Source organism: Bombina bombina, chromosome 9, assembly GCF_027579735.1.
Source record: "Bombina bombina isolate aBomBom1 chromosome 9, aBomBom1.pri, whole genome shotgun sequence".
In the NCBI taxonomy this organism is placed as follows: domain Eukaryota; kingdom Metazoa; phylum Chordata; class Amphibia; order Anura; family Bombinatoridae; genus Bombina; species Bombina bombina.
In genome coordinates, this window is record NC_069507.1 from 15526102 (window position 1) to 15545375 (window position 19274).

Genomic DNA, 19274 nt, shown 5'->3' on the forward strand with positions numbered 1-19274 from the left:
TGGGATGTGAAGGAAGTATCACCTATTGAATGCAATGGTTTGCCTCACGGGGATCTATTTCATAGGTTCTCTGTTATCGGTTGTAGAGATTCATCTCCTACCTCCCTTTTCAGATCGACAATATACTCTCATATTCCATTACCTCTACTGATAACTGTTTCAGTACTGGTTTGGCTATCTGCTATATGTGGATGGGTGTCTTCAGGTAAGTATGTTTTCATTACTTAAGACACTTTCAACTATGGTTTGGCACTTTATGTATTTATATAAAGTTCTAAATATATGTATTGTACTTATATTTGCCATGATTCAGGTTTCAGTATATTTCCTTTTGCAGACTGTCAGTTTCATATCTGGGAAATGCATTTTTTAGAAATGTACCGGTATTTCTTACCTGGGGTGTAGTCTTTTTTCTATTGACTGTCATTTTTCTAAATTGCGGGTAGAATTAAGCATGCAAGGGAGCAAAATGCTAAAGTTTATTGCGTCATTCTTGGTGCAAGATTTTTTGGTGCGAAGTTACGTTTGTTGACGCAAATTCGTAATTTCCGGCGTCTTAGTTGAGGCCGGGTCCTTTCACAAGGTTGCGTCATCTATGACACGAGTGTGTCGTTTCCGGACATTTTTGGTGCCAAAAAATATGTTTCTGTTTGTTGTGTGTCATACTTGGCGCCAAATATTTTCATTATTTTAGACCCCATTCCTATTTGCCTCTTGCCTTTTATTCTATGTCAGAGGGCTATTCTGTTTGTATTTTTTTCCATTCCTGAAACTGCCATATAAGGAAATTGATAGTTTTGCTTTATATGTTGTTTTTTTCTCTTACATTTGCAAGATGTCTCAATCTGTTCCTGTCTCAGAATTCTCTGCTGGATCACTGCTGCCTGATAACAGTTCTACCAAAGCTAAGTGCATTTGTTGTAAACTTGTGGAGATTATACCTCCAGCTGTGGTTTGTAATAGTTGTCATGATAAACTTTTACATGCAGATAATGTATCCATCAGTAGTAGTTCCATTACCTGTTGCTGTTCCCTCAACATCTAATGCACAATATATACCTGTAAATTTAAAAGAATTTATTTCTGATTCTATTCAGAAGGCTTTGTCTGCCATTCCGCCTTCTAATAAACGTAAAAGGTCTTTTAAAACTTCTCATAAGGTTGATGAAATTTCAAATGACCAGCAACATACTGAATTCTCCTTCTCTTATGAGGATCTATCTGATTCAGAAGATCCTGCCTCAGATATTGACACTGATAAATCCTCTTAATTATTTAAATTGGAGTATATTCGTTCTTTGTTAAAAGAAGTGTTGATTACATTGGATATGGAGGAAACTAGTCCTCTTGATATTAAAACTATTAAACGTTTAAATTCTGTTTAAAAACCTCTTGTGGTTATTCCAGAAGTTTTTCCAGTTCCTGATGCTATTTCTGATATGATTTCTAAGGAATGGAATAAGCCTAGTACTTCTTTTATTCCTTCTTCAAGGTTTAAAAAATTGTATCCTTTGCCAGAAGTTAGATTGGAGTTTTGGGAAAAGATCCCCAAAGTTGATGGGGCTATCTCTACTCTTGCTAAACGTACTACTTCTTTTAAAGAACCTTTAGATAGGAAACTTGAATCTTATCTAAGGAAAGCTTATTTATATTCAGGTCATCTTCTTAGGCCTGCAATTTCTATGGCTGATGTTGCAGCTGCTTCGACTTTTTGGTTGGATACTTTAGCGCTACAAGTATCGGATCATGATTTGTCTAGCATTGTTAAGTTGATTCAACATGCTAATAATTTCATTTGTGATGCCATTTTTGATATTATCAAAATTGATGTTAAATATCTGTCTTTAGCTATTTTAGCTAGAAGAGCTTTGTGGCTCAAATCTTGGAATGCTGATATGACTTCTAAATCCAGATTGCAATCTCTTTTTTACAAGGTAATACATTATTTGGTTCTCAATTGGATTCAATAATTTCAACTGTTACTTGGGGGAAGGGAGTTTTTTTGCCTCAGGATAAAAAACCTAAGGGTAAATCTAAAGCTTTTAACCGTTTTCGTTCCTTTCGTCAAAATAAGGAACAGAAACCTAATCCTTCCCCCAAGGAATCTGCTTCCAATTGGAAACCTTCTTCAAATTGGAATAAATCCAAGCCATTTAAGAGATCAAAACCAGCCCCCAAGTCCACATAAAGGTGTGGGCCTCATTCCAGCTCAGCTGGAAGGGGGCAGATTAAAATTTTTCAAAGATGTTTGGATCGATTCGGTCCAAAATCATTGGATTCAGAGTATTGTCTCTCAGGGGTTCAGAATAGGATTCAGAGTAAGACCGCCTGTGAGAAGATTTTTTTCTCTCATGCATTCCGGTAAACCCAGTAAAGGCTCAGGATTTTCTGAAGTGTGTTTCAGACCTGGAGTTATCAGGGGTAATCATGCCAGTTCAGTTTCAGGAACAGGGTCTGGGCTTTTATTCAAATTTATTCAGTGTCCCAAAGAAAGAGAATTCATTCAGACCAGTTTTGGATCTAAAGATTTTTAATCAATATGTAAGAGTACCAACTTTCAAAATGGTGACTATAAGGACTATTCTGCCTTTTGTTCAGCAAGGGCATTATATGTCCACAATAGACTTACAGGATGCATATCTTCATATTCTGATTCATCCAGATCATTATCAGTTCCTGATATTCTCTTTTCTAGACGAGCATTACCAATTTGTTGCTCTTCCTTTTGGCCTAGCGACACCTCCAAGAATCTTTTCAAAGGTTCTAGGTGCCCTACTCTCTGTAATCAGAGAGCGGGGTGTTTCCTTATTTGGAGATATCTTGGTACTCGCTCAGTCTTCACGTTCTGCAGAATCTCACACGAATCAACTAGTGTTGTTTCTTCAAAGACATGGTTGGAGGATCAATTTACCAAAAAGTTATTTGATTCCTCAGACAAGGGTAACCTTTTTAGGTTTCCAGATAGATTCAGTGTCCATGACTTTGTCTTTAACAGACAAGAGATGTTTGAAATTGGTTGCAGCCTGTCTGAACCTTCAGTCTCAGTCATTCCCTTCAGTAGCTATGTGCATGGAAGTTTTAGGTCTCATGACTGCAGCATAGGACACGATCCCCTTTGCTCGTTTTCATATGAGACCTCTCCAGCTTTGTATGCTGAACAAATGGTGCAGGGATTATACAAGGATATCACAATTAATATCCTTAAATCCCAATGTTCGACTTTCTCTGACTTGGTGGTTAGATCACCATCGTATAATTTTAGGGGCCTCTTTTGTCCGTCCAACCTGGACTGTGATCACAACAGATGCAAGTCTTTCAGGTTGGGGAGCTGTTTGGGGATCTCTGACAGCACAAGGAGTTTGGAAATCTCAAGAGGCGAGATTACCAATCAATATTTTGGAACTCCGTGCGATTCTCAGGGCTCTTCAATTTTGGCCTCTGTTGAAGAGAGAACAGTTTATTTGTTTTCAGACAGACAATGTCACAACTGTGGCATATGTCAATCATCAGGGTGGGACTCACAGTCCTCAAGCTATGAAAAAAGGTTCATATCCCAGGTATAGAAAATTGGGAAGTAGATTACCTCAGTCGTCAGACTTTACATCCGGGAGAATGGTCTCTCCACCCAGATGTGTTTTCTCAAATTGTTCAGATGTGGGGGCTTCCAGAAATAGATCTGATGGCATCTCATCTAAACAAAAAACTTCCCAGGTACCTGTCCAGGTCCAGGGATCCTCGGGCGGGAGCAGTAGATGCATTGACACTTCCTTGGTGTTATCAACCTGCTTATATTTTCCCGCCTCTAGTTCTTCTTCCAAGAGTGGTCTCCAAAATCATCATGGAGCAATAGTTTGTGCTGTTGCTGGCTCCAGCATGGCCTCACAGGTTTTGGTATGCGGATCTTTTCTGGATGTCCAGTTGCCAACCTTGGCCACTTCCACTAAGGCCAGACCTTCTATCTCAAGGTCCGTTTTTCCATCAGGATCTCAAATCATTAAATTTAAAGGTATGGAGATTGAATGCTTAGTGCTTAGTCATAGAGGTTTCTCTGACTCAGTGATTAATACTATGTTGCAGGCTCGTAAATATGTTTCTAGAAAGATTTATTATCGAGTTTGGAAGACTTACATTTCATGGTGTTCTTCTCATAAATTCTCTTGGCATTCTTTTAGAATTCCTAGAATTTTACAGTTTCTTCAGGATGGTTTGGATAAAGGTTTATCTGCAAGTTCCTCTTTCTGTTTTATTTCACAGAAAGATTGCTAAACTTCCTGATATTCATTGTTTTGTGCAGGCTTTGGTTCGTATCAAGCCTGTCATTAAATCAATCTCTCCTCCTTGGAGTCTTAATTTAGTTTTGAAGGCTTTGCAGGCTCCTCCGTTTGAGCCTATGCATTCTTTGGACATTAAACTACTTTCTTGGAAAGTGTTGTTTCTTTTGGCCATCTCTTCTGCTAGAAGAGTTTCTGAATTATCCGCTCTCTCTTGTGAATCTCCTTTTCTAATTTTTCATCAGGATAAGGCGGTTTTGCGGGTTTCATTTAAATTCTTACCTAAGGTTGTGAATTCTAACAACATTAATAGAGAAATTGTTGTCCCTTCCTTGTGTCCTAATCCTAAGAATTCTTTGGAGAGATCCTTACATTCTTTGGATGTGATTAGAGCTTTGAAATATTATGTTGAAGCTACTAAAGATTTCAGGAAGACTTCTAGTCTATTTGTTATATTTTCTGGTTCTAGGAAAGGTCAGAAGGCTTCTGCTGTTTCCTTGGCTTCGTGGTTAAAGTTTTTGATTTATCAAGATTATTTGGAGTCGGGTCAGGCCCCGCCTCAGAGAATTACAGCTCATACTACTAGATCAGTCTCTACTTCGTGGGCTTTTAAGAATGAAGCTTCAGTTGATCAGATTTGCAAAGCAGCAACTTGGTCTTCTTTGCTTACATTTACTAAATTCTACCGTTTTGATTTATTTGCTTCTTCAGAAGCAGTTTTTGGTAGAAAAGTTCTTCAGGCAGCTGTTTCAGTTTGATTCTTCTGCTTTTGATTTAAGTTTTTTCCTTTCATTTATGAGAATAAATTTATTTTTTGGGTTGTGGATTTTTTTTCCCAGCGAAATGGCTGTTTTTATTTTTATCTCTCCCCCTCTAGCGACTCTTGCGTGGAGTTCCACATCTTGGGTATTGCTATCCCATACGTCACTAGCTCATGGACTCTTGCCAATTACATGAAAGAAAACATAATTTATGTAAGAACTTACCTGATAAATTCATTTCTTTCATATTGGCAAGAGTCCATGAGGCCCACCCTTTTTATGGTGGTTATGATTTTTTTGTATAACGCACAATTATTTCCAAATTCCTTTGTTGATGCTATATAACTCCTTTCTTTATCACCCCACTACTTTGCTATTCGTTAAACTGAATTGTGGGTGTGGTGTGGGGGTGTATTTATAGGCATTTTGGAGGTTTGGGAAACTTTGCCCCTCCTGGTAGGATTGTATATCCCATACGACTCTTGCCAATATGAAAGAAATGAATTTATCAGGTAAGTTCTTACAAAATTATATTTTTTTAAGATTTATGCAGAAAATACAATTTTAAACAATATTCCAATTTACTTCTATTATATAATTTGCTTCCTTCTTTAGATATTGTTTACTAAAAAGCAATGCGCATAGATGAGCCAGTCACTAAAAGCATCTATGTGCAGCCATCAATCAGCAGCTAATGAGCCTATTTAGATAAGCTTTTCAACAAACGAAAGCAAATTAGATGATAGAAGTAAATTGGAAAGTTGTTTAAAATTGCCTGCTCTTCCAATCATGAAACAAAAAACATTAGAGATAACGCCCACATGGGTGTTGCAAGTACGTCTACTATTGATATTGGTGCCTACCTTGTATTGCACTATGCCTTACCTTGTATTCCGCTGTGTCTTATCTTGTATTCCGCTGTGCCTTACCTTGTATTCCGCTGTGCCTTACCTTGTATTGCGCTGTGCCTTACCTTGTATTGCGCTGTGCCTTACCTTGTATTCCGCTGTGCCTTACCTTGTATTGCGCTGTGCCTTACCTTTTATTGCGCTGTGCCTTACCTTGTATTGCGCTGTGCCTTACCTTGTATTGCGCTGTGCCTTACCTTGTATTGCGCTGTGCCTTACCTTGTATTCCGCTGTGCCTTACCTTGTATTCCGCTGTGCCTTACCTTGTATTCTGCTGTGCCTTACCTTGTATTCGCTATGCCTTACCTTCTTATTATGCTGTGCCTTACCTTGTATTCCGCTGTGCCTTACCTTGTATTATGCTGTGCCTTACCTTGTATTATGCTGTGCCTTACCTTGTATTATGCTGTGCCTTACCTTGTATTCCGCTGTGTCTTACCTTGTATTCCGCTGTGCCTTACCTTGTATTGCGCTGTGCCTTACCTTGTATTGCCCTGTGCCTTACCTTCTTATTCCGCTGTGCCTTACCTTGTATTCTTCTGTGCCTTACCTTGTATTCTTCTGTGCCTTACCTTGTATTCTTCTGTGCTTTACTTTGTATTCCGCTGTGCCTTACCTTGTATTCCGCTGTGCCTTACCTTGTATTATGCTGTGCCTTACCTTGTATTATGCTGTGCCTTACCTTGTATTCCGCTGTGCCTTACCTGGTATTCCTCTGTGCCTTACCTGGTATTCCTCTGTGCCTTACCTTGTACTCTTCTGTGCCTTACCTTTTATTCTTCTGTGCTTTACTTTGTATTCTGCCGTGCCTTACCTTGTATTCCGCTGTGCCTTACCTTGTATTCCGCTGTGCCTTACCTGGTATTCCTCTGTGCCTTACCTTGTATTCCTCTGTGCCTTACCTTGTATTCCTCTGTGCCTTACCTTGTATTCTGCTGTGCCTTACCTTGTATTCCAGCAGAGGTGTATTGGGCCTGATGGTAGGCTGGCAATTGCCCCCCATGCCATTCTTGCTGAATCAGAGCCAGTGCAGAAGGTGCGGTGCTTAGCAGTGTATTTTTTCAGTAATCCATTTAAATATATACATGTCTATCGTCCTCCCTGTCTAAGAGTAGTGGCTGTAAGTCTTTTATGATTTTTTCGTATCCACAGAAGGGATACGAAAAATCATAAAAGACTTACAGCCACTACTCTTAGAGGATCCCACACTCAAAAAAATATTTCCAAAACCCCCAATCCTGGTATACAGACAACCACCTAACCTAAAGCAGAAACTGGTACATAGGAAGCTACCCCTTGAGAAAAAGAACACTCAGAATGGAACCAAGTGCTGCTATAAAGCTCTCTGCAAACTGTGTCAACACGTTTGTGAAAACAGCACAGCAAATCACAATAATAAATCTTATAACATTAAAGGGGCATATTCATGTATATCTGCAAATGTGGTATACATGATACATTGCACTGCATGTGAAATGGGATGCTATATTGGAGAAACAAGCCAAAAACTGCACCTTCGAATGAACTTACACAGACACTCAAACAAAAACCACTGTGAAACAAAATACTGCACCCCTGTTGGTCACCATTTCACCCAAACTGACCACTCCATCCAAAACCTCACAATCAAAATTCTCAGAGGGAACTTCAAAAACACCATGGAAGAAAAACCTATGAAATGAAAATGATGATGCACTTCAACCTGTTTAATTCTGGACTAAATGTGGACTCTGGATTCTTAACACATTATCAAAAATTTTTGTAATGTACTTTCATTTAGTCAATTACATTGTATATTCCACATTCTTTATACATAGGTACACAGGTAAGCCTATGTCCACACTTTTGTCTTTTTTTAACCTTTGTATTCCCCCTGTATATACAATTTCACATCTTTATAGATATTGATTCAATGTTGATATATAACTTTATGTCAGTATATGCTCTATGTAAAGCTATATATTTCCCCTGTCTGTTCTCCTACACTGGACACTGTCTGCCTGTTACCTAAGCCCCCCTCATGATTTTTACGACACCTCCTCCTCTCCCTGCACTGTCTTCTTAGCTATTCTGTGTTTGAAGATATAGGCCTCTAGTTATCAAGCCGTCAACCTCAAATACGTTGGAATTCCGCAGCGTATTTGTGGAGAGGCTGATTCGCCTAAGTTATCAAGCCCTACACACCGGCAAAAGTAGAATTTTGTGACATAAGCTACGATCCGCCGGACTCAGTCCGACACAGATCGATTCTTACGTCACTCCAGATGTTCCGAGCGAAAGTTCGGCACAATCTGACTACTTTTGGAAGTTATCAAATGACTAGCAGGTACGCTCGGCACTTTTCCGGCCCAGCGTACCTGGTTTTCAATCTGCCGCCCTGGAGGTGGCGGATCCCATAGGAATCAATGGGAGTCTGACCATTGCGAAAGTTCATGTTCGCTGCTGCCCGATATCCCATTGATTCCTATGGGAGATGTCTGCACCTAACACCCTAACATGTACCCCGAGTCTAAACACCCCTAATCTGCCGCCCCCTACACCGCCGCCACCTAAATAAAGTTATTACCCCCTAAACCGCCGCTTCGGGACCCCGCCGCCACCTACATAATACTTATTAACCCCTATCCTGCCACCCCTACACCGCCTCCACCTATAATAAACATGTTAACCCCTAAACCGCCGCTCCCGGAGCCCACCGCCACTCTAATAAACTTATTAACCCCTAAACCGCCGCTCCAGGACCCCGCCGCCACCTATATTAAACTTATTAACCCTTAATCTGCCCCCCCTACACTGTCGCCATCTATAATAATTATTAACTCCTAATGTATTAACTCCTATCTTGCCCCCCCATACCGCCGCCATCTATATTAAACTAATTAACCCCTAAACCTAAGTCTAACACTAACCCTAACACCCCCCTATCTTAAATATTATTTTAATAAATCTACATAAAAATTACTCTTATTAACTAAATTAATCCTATTTAAAACTAAATACTTACCTATAAAATTAACCCTAATATAGCTACAATATAACTAATAATTATATTGTAGCTATTTTAGGATTTATTTTTATTTAAAAGGCAAATTTAAATTTATTTTAACTAGGTACAAAAGCTATTAAATAGTTATTAACTATTTAATAGCTACCTAGATAAAATAAAGTCAAATTTACCTGTAAAATAAAAACAAACCTAAGTTACAATTACACCTAACACTACACTATCATTAAATAAATTATTCCTATTTAAAACTAAATACTTACCTGTAAAATAAACCCTAAGATAGCTACAATGTAATTAATAATTACATTGTAGCTATTTTAGGATTTATATTTATTTTACAGGTAACTTTGTATTTATTTTAACTAGGTACAATAGTTATTAAACAGTTATTAACTATTTAATAACTACCTAGCTAAAAGAAATACATAATTACCTGTAAAATAAATCCTAACCTAAGTTACAATTAACCCTAACACTACACTATCATTAAATTAATTAAATAAATTACTAGCCAATACCTACAATTAAATACAATTAAATAAACTAAATTACAGAAAATAAAAAAATATTACAAGAATTTTAAACTAATTACACCTAATCTAAGCCCCCTAATAAAATAAAAAACCACCAAAATAATAAAAGTCCCTACCCTATTCTACATTAAAAAGTAATCAGCTCTTTTACCAGCCCTTAAAAGGGCTTTTTGCGGGGCATGCCCCAAAGTAATCAGCTCTTTTGCCTGTAAAAAAATACAACCCCCAACATTAAAACCCACCACCCACATACCCCTACTCTAACTTACCCAATCCCCCCTTAAATAAACCTAACACTACCCCCCTGAAGATCTCCCTACCTTGAGTCGTCTTCACCCAGCCGGGCCGAAGTCTTCATCCGATGGGGCAGAAGAGGACATCCAGACCGGCAGAAGTTTTCATCCTATCCGGGCAGAAGAGGACATCCGGACCGGCAGACATCTTCATCCAAGCGGCATCTTCTATCTTTATCCATCCGACGAGGAGCGGCTCCATCTTCAAGACCTCCGGCGCGGAACATCCTTCTTCCCTGACGACTACCCGACGAATGAAGGTTCCTTTAAATGACGTCATCCAAGATGGCGTCCCTCGAATTCTGATTGGCTGATAGGATTCTATCAGCCAATTGGAATTAAGGTAGGAAAAATCTGATTGGCTGATGCTCATTGGATCAGCCAATCGGATTGAACTTCAATCTGATTGCATCAGCCAATCAGATTTTTCCTATCTTAATTCCGATTGGCTGATAGAATCCTATCAGCCAATCGGAATTCGAGGGACGCCATCTTGGATGACGTCACTTAAAGGAACCTTCATTCGCCGGGGTAGAAGGATGTTCCGCGCTGGAGGTCTTGAAGGTGGAGCCGCTCCTCGTCGGATGGATAAAGATAGAAGATGCCGCTTGGATGAAGATGTCTGCCAGTCCGGATGTCCTCTTCTGCCCAGATAGGATGAAGACTTCTGCCGGTCTGGAAGTCCTCTTCTGCCCCATCGGATGAAGACTTCGGCCCGGCTGGGTGAACACGACTCAAGGTAGGGAGATCTTCAGGGGGGTAGTGTTAAGTTTATTTAAAGGGGGATTGGGTGGGTTAGAGTAGGGGTATGTGGGTGGTGGGTTTTAATGTTGGGGGGTTGTATTTTTTTTTACAGGCAAAAGAGCTGATTACTTTGGGGCATGCCCCGCAAAAGCCCTTTTAAGGGCTGGTAAAAGAGCAGATTACTTTTTAATGTAGAATAGGGTAGGGACTTTTATTATTTTGGTGGTTTTTTATTTTATTAGGGGGCTTAGATTAGGTGTAATTAGTTTAAAATTCTTGTAATATTTTTTTATTTTCTGTAATTTAGTGTTTGTTTTTTTTGTAATTTAGTTTAGTTTATTTAATTGTATTTAATTGTAGTTATTGGCTAGTAATTTATTTAATTAATTTAATGATAGTGTAGTGTTAGGTTTAATTGTAACTTAGGTTAGGATTTATTTTACAGGTAATTTTGTAATTATTTTAACTAGGTAGTTATTAAATAGTTAATAACTATTTAATAACTATTATACCTAGTTAAAATAAATACAAAGTTACCTGTAAAATAAATATAAATCCTAAAATAGCTACAATGTAATTATTAATTGCATTGTAGCTATCTTAGGGTTTATTTTACAGGTAAGTATTTAGTTTTAAATAGGATTAATTTAGTTAATAAGAGTAATTTTTATTTAGATTTATTAAAATAATATTTAAGTTAGGGGGGTGTTAGGGTTAGTGTTAGACTTAGGTTTAAGGGTTAATTAGTTTAATATAGATGGCAGCAGTATAGGGGGGCAGGATAGGGGTTAATAAATTTATTATAGGTGGCGACGGTGTAGGGGGGGCAGATTAGGGGTTAATACGTTTAATATAGGTGGCGGCAGGGTCCGGGGGGCGACGGTTTAGGGGTTAAACAATTTATTTAGTTGCGTCGGGGTACGGGATCCGCAGGATAGGGATTAATACATTTATTATAGGTGGCGGCGGTATAGGGGGGCAGGATAGGGGTTAATAGGTATTATGTAGGTGGCGGAGGGGTTAATACATTTATTATAGTTCCGGCGGGGTCTAGGAGCGGCGGTTTAGGGGTTAATAACTTTATTTAGTTGCGGGGGGCTCCGGGGGCGGCGGTATAGGGGGTAGAACAGTATAGTGTGGGTGCTTAGTGATAACTTATCAATAAAGCTGTAGAAAAGCTGAAGAGCAGCGAGATCGGATGAGTGATAACTATCACAGTCCGCTGCTTATCGCCCCGTACTTGGTGCGCGGCTTTTTGACAGCTTTTTTGATAACTTTTGCGAACGTATTCAGGTCTGTGGCAGCGATGTGAGGCGAGCTTAGGCGAGCGTATTGGGGCCGGCGAAGGCAGGTACGTACGGAGCTTGATAACTAGAGGCCACAATCTGTAAATTCCATTGAATTGGTCAGTATTGCTTTAGACTTGATAAAGGAAGGAACTCTTCCGAAAGCTTGTCATCTTATAAATGTATAGTTAGTCCAATAAAAAAAGTATCATTGCTCAATGCAATACTCGTGTTAGTTTGATATCTAAATCTCTGGACTAACACGGCTACTCCAATCAACGTATATATATATATTACGTATAGAGATGTGTATGTTTGTGTGTATATATGTGTGTGTGTGTGCGCGTGCGCAGATAGAAGTGTGAACAAATGTACATATATATATACAGTATGTGTGTGTGTGTGCGCGTGCGCGTGCGCAGATAGAAGTGTGAACAAATGTAATATATATATATATATATATATATATATACAGTATGTGTGTGTTTAAAAATATATATATACACATAAACACATGTAAACATATATACACATATATGCACACTTTGAAGCTCTTTCCACTCAAATACCTTAAAAAATATTTTTTTATTAATATTTTATAATGTGTTTTATTGAGTTTTTACAAAGAAATATCAGATATTTATAGAAATATATATTTAAAAATAAAAATGTCTACTATGTGAAGAACATTGAAATGTAAAATATTTATAATTACCTTCGGGTTTAGCACTGTAGGGTTAGCTTGCAAGTGATGTGTTTTTTTTAGGAAGCACCGGACACCGGATTTTGTTTGCATGTTAATAATTTACTTTCAATTTGTAATACGAATAATAACCCGCTTGCGATAAAAGCTTACCTCTAGTGGTGTTTGCGCGAAAAAGCAAAAACAAAAGATTTAGTGCGCCACTTGTAATCTAACCCATTGAGTGTATGAAATCCACCTTTTCCTTCTATTAACTTTAAATACAAAATTTACTGCATAATTTAAATTTGCATTTGATGAGTATTGTTAATACAAATGTTAATGCATACTTTAATGTTGTTTTTTACATCATGCTTTTTTAACTGTTAGGTTTACCGCTGCTCCTATTCCGCTGCCTCTGAGGCTGCGGACATCAATCCACCCGATCTTATACAATCGGGTTGATTGACACCCCCTGCTAGCGGCCTATTGGCCTCAAATCTGCAGTGGGCGTCATTGCACCAGCAGTTTACCAGAACTGCTTGAGCTACGTTAAATTCAGCGATGTCTGGTGGACATGATACGCTACAGCGGATCACATCCACCAGAGAAATTATAAATTGGCCCCTTAAAGTCTTTATACTTAAGGAGACATTTAACACTATATACATTTTAAAAGCATAGTATTGCAGTTATTCCCATCTTCTTCTAGTCCTGGTTGTCACCATGTTGAAATCTAGTTCTCACTTCATTCCAGTGCTGACCTGTTTGCACATGTGTAGTAACTCTCCTTTAGATACCTGCAGTGCAAGTTTGGTTTCAAAATGGCAGCACCCATGATTAGAGGGAGGTGCATGAAATGTGTTCAGTGTCCCTTTTAGAATGCTTCAATTAACCTGAAGCTGCTACACAGCTATTGCACAAGCTTGTCTACATAAAGCCTATGATTGGTTGCAGCAAATGTGACTAAAAAAGCATAAGGGTCTTCAAGTGGGATGTTTCCAAACTGCAAATCAATGGACATTTTGTTTTCAAAACTTTTATTTTGCATGCAGATTTTGCAATGCAGAGCTTAGCAGCGGATATATACTGTGCATGTATAAAAATGCCTTTAAAGTATTCTTTCCTGAACATTTACACCATTGTTCTGATGCACAAAACAAGCCTCTGTAAATATTTACAATGTGCGCATTCATATATGTGAAAATGAACAAAATGGATATTCGCTGTTACTCGTCCCAGAACTCGAAGCCTTTACTAACACCCCATATTCTTGGATTTATTCTTCAAAATCAATTCTAATGGGACCTCCAGTGAGAATATGATTTGCCACATGGCTGGTGTTGTCTTCCATCTCAGCATCTCTGCGCATGCGCCGACGGCATCCTTGTGCACACCTCGATCGCTCATCTGTTGCTCCACACACTAGCACTTGGCAGTGCAAGAAAACTTCCTGTATAATGAGGGAGGGGAGAGATGGAAGGTATTAGACAAAAAGTAAAATATATAGCAACACCGCAAAAGCTGCATTTAGCAAAAAAAAAAAGGGAAATTCCAAAGGGGCAGATGCAGCATATCTGCAAATGTATCTAATCCTCAGACGTTCTATCCCTGGGCTATAGCCCTCTCTGGCAGCTCATGGGTTAATAGGGAATCCTGTGAGACAAATGTTGTTCAGAGTTTCAGCTGAATTATTATTATTATTATTATTATCGGTTATTTGTAGAGCGCCAACAGATTCCGCAACGCTGAATTAGACTCTCTCCTACATAAAACATCATCTATATATCAGCTGCACCTTACAGTTCTGCAGCATTTTCATAAGAGACAAATTAAACTTACTGAGCGTGTATATATAGGGAGTTGTGCTTCTCTACTCACCAGTTACTGAGTGATATAAGGATGTGAGCAAACATAATTCAGGGTTGAGAATGAAGCCGGGGGGGGGGGGGGGGGTGATATTGTGGTGTCTGACAAATGGTTAGAGGGAAAAGTGACATAAAATCAGGTTCAGTAACTTTGACAAATCTCACCTGGGCCTAAAGCTGAGATGATAAAATGGTATAAATAGTGTCTGTCTATTTTGTGCTGTTAAGTTTGTCTCCAGACTGTAAACTCACCGGCAGTTCATGTAAATCTCTCAATGGCTTCATTAAAGGGACATATGTAAAACTCAAAACAGTGTTCTCAATAACTTGTTTAACTATGTAAGTATAAAGTGTACTTTTATAATTTACTTATTTAATGCTTAAATTTGTGGTTTTTCTCCCAGAGACACTGAGGTGTAACCTGTAGGAGACTTACCCTGCAACATGCTACACAAGCTTCGCTTCAGTTATATCTGTCCCTAACTGGCCAAAGCAGATGAGATAAGATAAACAGTTTTTTTGCTAACAAAACACTTTAAATGCTTCTAAATTTTTGCTGCAGATCTTGTAATGTTGTAATTAAATGAACAATAAACGTATTAGACATGTGCATTAGTTTTCATACGAATACCTATTCGTCCAAATATTGGGCCATACTATCATTTGGCAGCTAACCGAGTGGGACGAATAGAAATCGGATAGAATTTGAACTGTAACAAAATTTTACTTGTTTATTAGGGTCATTTTACACGTTTATTAGGGTCATTTTACACATTTATTAGGGTCATTTTACACACGTTTGTTAGGGTCATTTTACTTGTTTGTTAGGGTCATTTTACATGTTTATTAGGGTCATTTTACTTGTTTATTAGGGTCATTTTACTTGTTTATTAGGGTCATTTTACATGCTTATTAGGGTCATTTTACATGTTTATTAGGGTCATTTTACTTGTTTATTAGGATCATTTTACACACGTTTGTTAGGGTCATTTTACTTGTTTGGTAGGGTCATTTTACATGTTTATTAGGGTCATTTTACTTGTTTATTAGGGTCATTTTACTTGTTTATTAGGGTAATTTTACTTGTTTATTAGGGTCATTTTACATGTTTATTAGGGTCATTTTACATGTTTATTAGGGTCACTTTACATGTTTATTAGGGTCATTTTACATGTTTATTAGGGTCATTTTACATGTTTATTAGGGTCACTTTACATGTTTATTAGGGTCATTTTACATGTTTATTAAGGTCACTTTACATGTTTATTATGGTCATTTTACTTGTTTATTAGGGTTATTTTACTTGTTTATTAGGGTCATTTTACATGTTTATTAAGGACACTTTACATGTTTATTAGGGTCATTTTACTTGTTTATTAGGGTTATTTTACTTGTTTATTAGGGTTATTTTACTTGTTTATTAGGGTCATTTTACATGTTTATTAAGGACACTTTACATGTTTATTAGGGTCACTTTACATGTTTATTATGGTCATTTTACTTGTTTATTAGGGTCATTTTACTTGTTTATTAGGGTTATTTTACATGTTTATTAGGGTCATTTTACATGTTTATTAAGGACACTTTACATGTTTATTAGGGTCATTTTACTTGTTTATTAGGGTCACTTTACATGTTTATTATGGTCATTTTACTTGTTTATTAGGGTCATTTTACTTGTTTATTAGGGTTATTTTACTTGTTTATTAGGGTCATTTTACATGTTTATTAAGGACACTTTACATGTTTATTAGGGTCATTTTACTTGTTTATTAGGGTCACTTTACATGTTTATTATGGTCATTTTACTTGTTTATTAGGGTCACTTTACATGTTTATTATGGTCACTTTACATGTTTATTAGGGTCACTTTACATGTTTATTAGGGTCACTTTACTTGTTTATTAGGGTCACTTTACATGTTTATTAAGGACACTTTACATGTTTATTAGGGTCACTTTACATGTTTATTATGGTCATTTTACTTGTTTATTAGGGTCACTTTACTTGTTTATTAGGGTTATTTTACTTGTTTATTAGGGTCACTTTACATGTTTATTAAGGACACTTTACATGTTTATTAGGGTCATTTTACTTGTTTATTAGGGTCACTTTACATGTTTATTATGGTCATTTTACTTGTTTATTAGGGTCACTTTACATGTTTATTATGGTCACTTTACATGTTTATTAGGGTCACTTTACATGTTTATTAGGGTCACTTTACTTGTTTATTAGGGTCACTTTACATGTTTATTAAGGACACTTTACATGTTTATTAGGGTCACTTTACATGTTTATTATGGTCATTTTACTTGTTTATTAGGGTCACTTTACTTGTTTATTAGGGTTATTTTACTTGTTTATTAGGGTCACTTTACTTGTTTATTAGGGTTATTTTACTTGTTTATTAGGGTCACTTTACATGTTTATTAGGGTCACTTTACATGTTTATTATGGTCATTTTACTTGTTTATTAGGGTCACTTTACTTGTTTATTAGGGTTATTTTACTTGTTTATTAGGGTCACTTTACATGTTTATTAAGGACACTTTACATGTTTATTAGGGTCACTTTACATGTTTATTAGGGTCATTTTACTTGTTTATTAGGGTCACTTTACATGTTTATTAGGGTTATTTTACTTGTTTATTAGGGTCACTTTACATGTTTATTATGTTCATTTTACTTGTTTATTAGGGTCACTTTACATGTTTATTAAGGACACTTTACATGTTTATTAGGGTCACTTTACATGTTTATTAGGGTCATTTTACTTGTTTATTAGGGTCACTTTACTTGTTTATTAGGGTCACTTTACATGTTTATTAAGGACACTTTACATGTTTATTAGGGTCACTTTACATGTTTATTAGGGTTATTTTACTTGTTTATTAGGGTCACTTTACATGTTTATTATGGTCATTTTACTTGTTTATTAGGGTCACTTTACATGTTTATTAGGGTCACTTTACTTGTTTATTATGGTCATTTTACTTGTTTATTAGGGTTAATAATTTTGTTTTGTAAACTTTAATTTAACAGATGCACATTTACGTTAGCCTGTGACTGTATTGGCCTATGTGCTTTTTGGGGGTGTAAAAAAAAATATAATGATTTAACCATTTCTGTGCAGAAAAACAGTTCCTGCTGCCATCCATCTCCCCTGGGGGTGTATGTTTGAGGTTTATGTACTGTCAGGCCTACCTATCTAGTTCACTAACTCTGCTTTCTGCTGCTGCCACTCCTTTCCCTGCCCTCCCTGCTCTGTGGTTGTTATCTGTCAATACCAAATCCTCAGGGAACTGCTGGCTGCTGTGTCCAACATGGAGGTGTATTTTTTAAGTTTATGTACTGTCTGGCCTACCTATCTAGTAACTCTGCTTTCTACTGCTGCCACTGCTTCTTCTGCCCTCTCCCTGCTCTGTGGTGGTTATTTCTCAATGCCACATCCTCAGGGAACTGCTGGCCGCTGTGTCCAAGGGACCCTAAACAAATTTGTCCTCCTTCGTTGGAGGTGTGTTTTTGGGGTTTATGTACTACATTACTATTATCAGAAGCTTAGTTTAGTTACTCTGCTTCCTGCTGCTGCCTCTCCTGTTCATGCTGTTCTCTGAGCTGAGTCTTCCAAGAGAACGATTAACTACAAACTTGTAATGGAGCAGAAGTGTGAGAAACTGAGGGATCTGGGTACTTGCATGAAGAATTTGAGAGAAAAAAAACAGTTTATTGATAAGAAGAAAATGTAAGGGAAGGTTGTAGTGGTGCTCTTAATTTAAATGTATTGTTTGAATTCTCTTTGTATAACTTGTTCCAGTTCCTATATGTTTCCGTGTCCCAGTTAGCAATGAATGTTTATTTGTGTTTGTGAGCGTCCTGTAGGCGTTAAATGTGATGTAACAAATTTAGAATTGAATGGAAATATCTGAATATTCAGCTTAGCTAAACGTGCAAACGAACCAAATTCTGACAGAATCGGTCAAAAATTCTGAACTGAAAATTTCTCCTGTGCACGTGTCTAAGAGTTCTTTATACTTAAATTAGAGTAAAGCAAAACAACCAAAAGTGAAATAATTATTTCCAACAGGAAGTTGTAACTTTCTTAATGATTCACAAACCTGTCCATAGCTCTAGCAAGTGATGTGAAATCCCTGTAAGTTCATCTCATCTCCTATTACTGTGACAGATTAGTGCTAGACGTACACGAGTTTGCGCACTGCTCTAAGCAATCACTGTACTATTTGCAGCTTTTCTAGTGATCATGAGACAAACAAGCTACTTACAGCACAATAAATAATGTAATGTATATTACAATGTTATGTTAAAGTAATGTATGGGGAACTACTTTGTGAGTTAGTCATTGCTATGGCTGATATATATATATATATATATATATATAGATGATGTTGCTATCCCTTTAGTATCTGCTCTCATGAAGCTGTTTGGTTAGTGCATAAATCTGGGTCTTGCAGGACGTAGCGATATGTAAATCATAAGTTAACATCACACAAGCGCCAACATAAACAGGGATGAAATCTGTTCCTTACCTTGTTATCTTTCCCCACAAACTTGAACACTGGTACTTGGAAGTGTTTGGCCAGATGGTCTTTTGATGTGTATTGTTTCACGGTGTCATCGGAGACACAACTAGGAACCAATAAAACATTTACAAAAGGCAACATAATAACAATCCGCTCAGAAGAAATTTCACTAATTGCTGAGATCTTTTTATTATGTTAGGATCCTGTCTGAATTACAAAAACGGCACCAGATAACATCTGTATAAAACGCATCAGTCACTCAGCTGGGTTTGGGATCCTGTCTGAATTACAAAAAACGGCATCAGATAACGTTTGTATAAAACGCGTCAGTCAGGTGAGTTTGGGATGCTGTCTGAATTACAAAAAATGGCACCAGATAA

At 37.4% G+C, this 19274-nt stretch overlaps 1 protein-coding gene across 4 annotated transcripts in view; it reads right to left on the reverse strand.

Moving 5' to 3' along the window:
* Nucleotides 1–13508: 13508 nt before the first annotated feature.
* OIT3 (oncoprotein induced transcript 3) overlaps nucleotides 13509–19274 on the reverse strand; it is a 150043-nt gene continuing 144277 nt past the window's right edge. For all 4 annotated transcript variants that reach the window (XM_053691915.1, XM_053691914.1, XM_053691916.1 and 1 more), the window contains 2 exons: nucleotides 18901–19000; nucleotides 13509–13938 (listed from right to left, as the gene is read on the reverse strand). In XM_053691915.1, the coding sequence (XP_053547890.1) occupies nucleotides 13765–13938; nucleotides 18901–19000 (274 nt within the window). In that variant the 3' untranslated portion in view covers nucleotides 13509–13764. The remainder of the gene's footprint in view (nucleotides 13939–18900; nucleotides 19001–19274) is intronic.